Source organism: Phaethon lepturus, unplaced genomic scaffold (genome assembly GCF_000687285.1).
Source record: "Phaethon lepturus isolate BGI_N335 unplaced genomic scaffold, ASM68728v1 scaffold45033, whole genome shotgun sequence".
NCBI lineage: Eukaryota > Metazoa > Chordata > Aves > Phaethontiformes > Phaethontidae > Phaethon > Phaethon lepturus.
In genome coordinates, this window is record NW_010529163.1 from 20 (window position 1) to 5,959 (window position 5,940).

The following is a 5,940-nucleotide window of genomic DNA, read 5'->3' on the forward strand; positions in this document are numbered from 1 at the left end:
TAAGCCGGGCTGCCGGAGCAGGGGGAGGTCTCCATCCGCCAGCCCACGCTCTGCCCTGTCCCCCCAGCAAGGGAGCTGGGGGATTGCCCGTGCCATGGCGCAGGGACTCGGGCAAGGGCACGTGGAGCTCTCTGCTGAGGCAGGAGGGAGCTGAAAGCCCCCAGGGAGCCTGACGGGGAGCGGAGTCCAGTGCCTGCTCCCACTGTGGAGACCTTGGCTGGCATCCATCAGCCCTGCTTGTGTCCCCAGCCTGACCTGGTGGAGCGCCTCATCTCCGTAGACATTAGTCCCGTCTCAACCACACCCATCTCTGAATTCTCTGCCTACATCTCTGCCATGAAGTCGGTGAAGATCCCGGATGGCCTGTCCCGCTCTGCGGCCCGCCAGCTGGCTGACGAGCAGCTGCGTCCAGTGGTCCAGGTAGGAAATCCTGCTCCTCGGATGGGGTTTCCGCTCCCAGCCTGTCCCTGGCACTGGAGCACAGGGCTTCAGGTCTGCAAGGCTCTTTCCACCCCTGCTCACTCACCGCTGAGTGGGCAGCTGGAGGACATCTCACCAGGGCTGCAGGGACGGTGGGGAACGTGACAGCACTGGAAACGGGCAGAAGGGGGTGGAGGGGAGGACGGAGGGTGCTGGAGCATCTTGAGGGCTTGGTGCTCTTACAGAAGAGCGTACCACCCCCTTTTGTGGCAGCTCCCACAGCTGAGACAGTTCCTCCTCACCAACCTGGTGGAGGTGGAGGACCGCTACGTCTGGCGGGTGAACCTGGAGGCTATTTCCCACCACTTGGCAGATATTATGGACTTCCCTGTCTTCCACAAGCCGTATCCCGGCCCTGCGCTCTTCCTGGGAGGATCCAACTCTCCCTATATCAGGTAGGAATAGAGAGAAGCAGTTTGAAGTCTGTGATTTGACCCCTTGTGCTCTTCTGCGTCTGTCCAGGGTGAGAGGAAGCCCCCGAGATGGGGAAGGTCCTGGAGCGAGCTCTCTGCCTCCAGCAGCCGCTGACATCAACGTGCTGGAGAGCGAGGGGGAACCTGGGGGCAGCCCCAGACTTTCCCAGCTGGGAAGGGGATGTGGTCAGACCTGGAATCCCCCTCTGCCTGGGGAGGGTGAGGGAAGATGCCTGATGGACCTCTGACCACACTGCCCATGGCATGTTCCCCTGTCCTGCAGCTCCAAAGACTACCCTGAGATCCGGCGCCTCTTCCCCAAGGCAGACGTCCAGTACATCGAAGGTGCAGGCCACATAGTCCATCAGGATAAATTCGAAGAATTCATCACTGCTGTCCTCGATTTCCTGCCACCACCGTAGTGCGGGGGACCAGGGTTTCTGCGAGCGCCGCATGAGACCTGAGGAGCTCCGGGCAGTGACGGCAGGGGTCTGTGAGGAGGAGTTCAGCCTGGACTGGCTGCCCACTTTGCAGTCCGATCCTGCTTGCAAGGCCTTCTCCCATCCCGGGTCACCTGGAGCCAGAACAGAGCCGCACCTCCATCCCACTGAGTGCAGGGAGGTGGGGTGGCACTGGCCTGGGACACTGCCCTTCCTGCACAGCCAGTCCTGCCTGCACTGGAGTGTCTTGGACACTAGGAGGGGGCAGGAGAGCCCCTCTTGTTTTCCTGCTGCCAGACCACCCGGTTGTGGATCTGGCTGTGACTTTGCAGAATATGCAATAAAGCTGAATCCATGCCAAGGCAGAAAACGGTTTGGATGTGGCTGTGGAGGACAGGGAGGGTGGTGGTGGGCACAGGAAGAGGCTCTGGCTTAGCAGCAGGGATGCTAATGGGAGGTGGCAGTTGGGCTGGGCCCATAACACGCTGAGCTGTGGGAGCAGTGTGTGGAAGACACACTGAAGAAAGGTCTGAGGATCTTTCATGGCTCCCAGGGGGAATTGCATCCTTCTTCCACCTCAGGGGCAGGGGGAAGATGGGGTAGTGGGGGAAGCTGGCTCCTGAGAAAGGAGGTAGTGTGAGCCTGCAAGAGGGAGGCATAGAAATTCCCTGGAGCACATCTGCCCAGCCTGCCCTGAAGGCAGGCGTCCCCCCTCCCTGAGCTCCCTCTGATTTCTTGCCTCCCCTGAGAAGACAACGTAACAGCAGCTACTGCCAGCCATAAGGGCCATCCACCCACTGCAGGCCAAAGGCAGAGGAGAGGCACCGTCTGCTGTGAAAATCCCTTTATTAGACAACGGGTAAAGCCAGAGACTGGGCAGAAGCAGCTCTGGGGCTGATGGATCGTCTCTGTCACAACTGGGGACAGGCTCTGTCTAGGGACAGTTAAGAGAGACAGTTAAGTGATACACGCTTTGCATTTGGCGCTCCAGAGCCAGGTGTCTCTGCTGCTCCCTGAGAAGATTTTGCTCAGTTTGGGACTGTTTGGAGACCACAAAAGGAAGGGAGGAGAGGAGACCAAGGACTATTTTATTCCAGGTCTGTTTGTAACTGCCTAAGAGGGGGGGCACAAGTAGCTGGTTTGGAGATTCACTGTACTTCTGCAGAGCTCTTCTTGGCTTTTCCTCTTTTCTGAAGAAGTGCATCTCTGGAGCAGGGCTGCATTCCGCTGTTACTCCCAAATTCGAACACTTTTTCTGTATTATTTTTTCACCTGTGAAGAACATTAGACCGAGAAGCTTAAGACATGGGCTACTGAAACGAGTTCCTTGAGCACCTGCCTCTCCTACAGCCAGATGGGAGATGGGGATGGAGTCAGGCCACTGCCCAGCCCCAGCTACCAACACACAAGTGCTTTGGATATCCTGCCCCAGCCACGAGGTCTGCAGCCCAGGAGCAGTGGGGAATTTCTCCCTGCTCCCCCTCGCTGGCTGGGTACCGGGTTTGGGGCACACACTGCCATGGAGTGCGAGGTGAAGAGACTCACCATGGGCAGGAGATCAGTGGCCTGGGAAGAGGTAGAACTTCCTGAGCATCGTAGTCCGTTCTTGGGATGGTAACTGCCAAGGGAATTTTCCAAAGGAATATTGGACCTGGAGTGAGACATAGTGGGGAGAAATGAAAGCAGCCTTATTCCCCACATGGGAAGGGTACAGGGAGTCAGGAGGCATCCTCAGGGGCATCCCTGGGCATGTCTCTGGTGGCACAAGGGATGCCATGGGCTGTGCCAACACGCCGGGATCTTGCATGCCCACCACGTGGCAGGGTGTTGATGCCTCCAGAAATCCAGCTGACCTTCCAGGCCAAACCAGACCCCTTTTTGACAGAGCCTGCTCCTGAGGGGCCTGCCAAGAAATGGCCTGCCCTGGCCCGAGCTCTGCTGTCAGCATTTCTGACCACTGGCATGGCTACCTCTGCCAGCACACCTGCAGTTCACTACAAAGCCTCACCTTCCGGAAGATCTCCTGTAAGTTGCTGTTACAGGCGTGGTTTCGAAACTGCTCTATCAGGTGCTGGATGAAAAGTGAGCCTGTTGCTGAGCTTCTCCAGGAGACGGTATCTGGGGAGATAGCAGATGCCAAGTGTGATTTCACTGGTGTCCCTCACTGCAACACTGATGAATGCTGCGTGCCGGAGCAGCAGACCAGGGTACCTTCTCTGAGATCATTATATTTGGCCCATCCAAGCCACAGAATGGGAAAATGACAGGGCATCCCAGGAGAGCTAGAAGTGACGTGAATATTTTCTTCAAGCCTTTCTACTCTCCTGTGCTCCCAGCCATGCCAGCTGCCAGGCTGGCACGGCCTGTAGCCATCTGTGACCCAGCAGAAGGCAATTTCCTCCGGCCACCCACTGCGCTGCGATAAACCGGCTGGGGAAGGAGCGCAGGCAGAGCTGGTGGGGAGGGCTGGAGCTGGGACAAGGGAAAGCAGCCAGGCAGGGGCACAGAACTCTGGCCCTGGTGCCACTAAAGAGGGATCTATGGGTGTCCTGGAGCAGCCTTGTACCCTGGCATCCGGGGACACTGCCTTCCCCAGAAGCTCTTGGAGCAATGCCCAAGTGGTCACTGGATGGAGGGACCCCTGGCAACCAGCCCCAAGGAGCAGGTGTGGAGGACACCCGTGGCATCAAGGAATGGACCTCAGGCAGGGCAACTATCTCCAGGAACTGCTTACCAGGTGTGGAGGAATGTAAAGTGGCAAAATCACTCTCCAGGTGGACTTCAAAGATTGCATCATCTTCCAGCCCTGCAGGGATCACGTGAGCTGAGCTGGGAGTGGGCATGGCAGGGCTGGGGGAGTCACTCACCATCACGGACCCTACATTGCCTAAGAAAGCAGGGCCAGCCATTAGTCTGTCAGTGATGATGGGGGTCCCGTCCCCACCCTGCGCTCGGGGCTCATGTGCCCTGGGAGAGCCTGGCTGGCTCGGTTGCCTTGCAGGCACCTTGTAGCAGGGACTCACCTCCACGGCAGGACTGGATAATGACCACTTTGGGTTTGCCCAGCAGTGCCTGGCAGTGCTTGTTGTTGAATTTCTCATAGATGGTGTCGAGGGAAAGGATGTCTGTGGTCTCACCTCTGCTCTGGGTCCCGCAGAGCCCAGCCCTGACCCCATGGGACATGAAGACCAGGAAGGTGCTGTCAGAGGTCCAGTGCTCTTTGCGATCCGCAAAATCCTTCATGACTGTAGCCATCACCTACACACCAGCACAAGGAAGGAACATCAGATACTTGTGACCAGCTGTGTGGAGACCCAGCCACCAGCTGTGGGCAGGAGCCACTGCTGTTGGGGACAGAGGTGTCCCTGCGGTGCCTGAATCCCCATCACCAACACACGCAAGGAGGGTCTCTGCGCCACTCCTGGGGGAGGTGGCAGCTGCTTTGTGCAGTCCTTTACCTGGGAAGTTAAGTTGCGATGGATGTCCACCACATAGCCCAGCCCTTCCAGCAGCTTCGTCATCCCCTCCACATCCACTTCAGCCCCGTCCCGTCGGCTCAAGTGCTCAAACTCAATGTTGCAGATGAGCAGGGCCCTACGGGTTCGCGTCTCCCGCGGTAGATGGATGGGATAGATCTGTGAGGATGGAGGGAGGCAGCACTCAGCGGTGGGTGGGTGCAGGGGGTTCTTCTTGGGAGGCAGCTAATAGCAGGGAAGGCCCATGGGTGCAGCAACCACATCTCCCTGTCCCAGGGGCATCTCCCCACATCTCCTGCCCTCCTGCTGGGTCAGCAAAGACCCTGGCTCCCCTTGGCAAGCCCCTGCCTGCTCCAGCAGGGTGGCTGGGCCATGCTCCACCTCCTCTCATCTCCTCTGACCGCAGCACCTGGTCTCCCTCTGTGTCCCTGATGCACTGGTACTCGCTCAGGGAGCACTGCTGGATCCACTGTTGGCCCTGGATGCTGACAGGGGGCTCAGGGGGGGCCTCAGTGTTGGGGAAGGCCGACTGCACACCAGAGGACCCTGCAAGCAGAAAGCCTCAGAGTTACTCTGGGAAGCACCTGCAGCAAGAGGGGACTGTTGCAGGGCATGGACAGACGAGTGGAGCTGGGGTCTGCCTCTTGGGGGTCCCCGTTCAGCCCCATGGGGGATGGCCACCCTGAGAGCCCTGTTGTCATTGCATGGCAAGCGGGACTCGGTGCCACAGAGCAGTGGCACCGAGGACACCCAACTGCCTCTTGCCTTCAGGCCTCAGACACCTGCCAGGACCAGGCCCCCCTCCAGCACCCCACTGGAGGTGCCAGGACCCCCAGCATGGCTGGGGGCAGACCACGGCCCTGAATCTCTCACCTGACTCAGCGGCCAGACCCAGGTGCTCCACCAAGGTGCCATCGCGCTTCCTGAGGCTGTCGATGAAGATCTGGCTGGCCCTGGGGCCCTTCAGGCGCACGCTATCGATGAGGCAACGGGCCTTGTCGGCACGCACCGTGTATCTATCCTGCACCTCGTCCACCTCCTCGAGGCTTAGCACCCCTTGGGCCAGCAGCTCGTCCAGCAGCCCAGAGATCACAGGCTTGCTAACACGCTCCACAAAGGCTGTCCGCACAG

At 59.0% G+C, this 5,940-nt stretch overlaps 2 protein-coding genes across 2 annotated transcripts in view; one reads left to right on the forward strand and one right to left on the reverse strand.

Annotated features, from left to right (window-relative positions):
• Window positions 1-249: 249 nt before the first annotated feature.
• Window positions 250-1,315, forward strand: ABHD11 (abhydrolase domain containing 11; the record flags this gene model as incomplete). The annotated part of the gene is made up of 3 exons (XM_010283850.1): window positions 250-420; window positions 694-875; window positions 1,177-1,315. Coding segments are annotated over 3 exons (492 nt in total), but the record flags the coding sequence as incomplete, so codon positions are not given.
• Window positions 1,316-2,891: 1,576 nt separating this feature from the next.
• LOC104618301 (caspase-1-like) overlaps window positions 2,892-5,940 on the reverse strand; it is a 3,617-nt gene continuing 568 nt past the window's right edge. The window contains exons 2-8 of the mRNA XM_010283851.1: window positions 5,683-5,928; window positions 5,219-5,355; window positions 4,792-4,968; window positions 4,357-4,591; window positions 4,068-4,220; window positions 3,342-3,451; window positions 2,892-2,984 (exon numbers count right to left, since the gene is read on the reverse strand). Coding sequence (XP_010282153.1) covers window positions 2,892-2,984; window positions 3,342-3,451; window positions 4,068-4,220; window positions 4,357-4,591; window positions 4,792-4,968; window positions 5,219-5,355; window positions 5,683-5,928 — 1,151 coding nt within the window. The remainder of the gene's footprint in view (window positions 2,985-3,341; window positions 3,452-4,067; window positions 4,221-4,356; window positions 4,592-4,791; window positions 4,969-5,218; window positions 5,356-5,682; window positions 5,929-5,940) is intronic.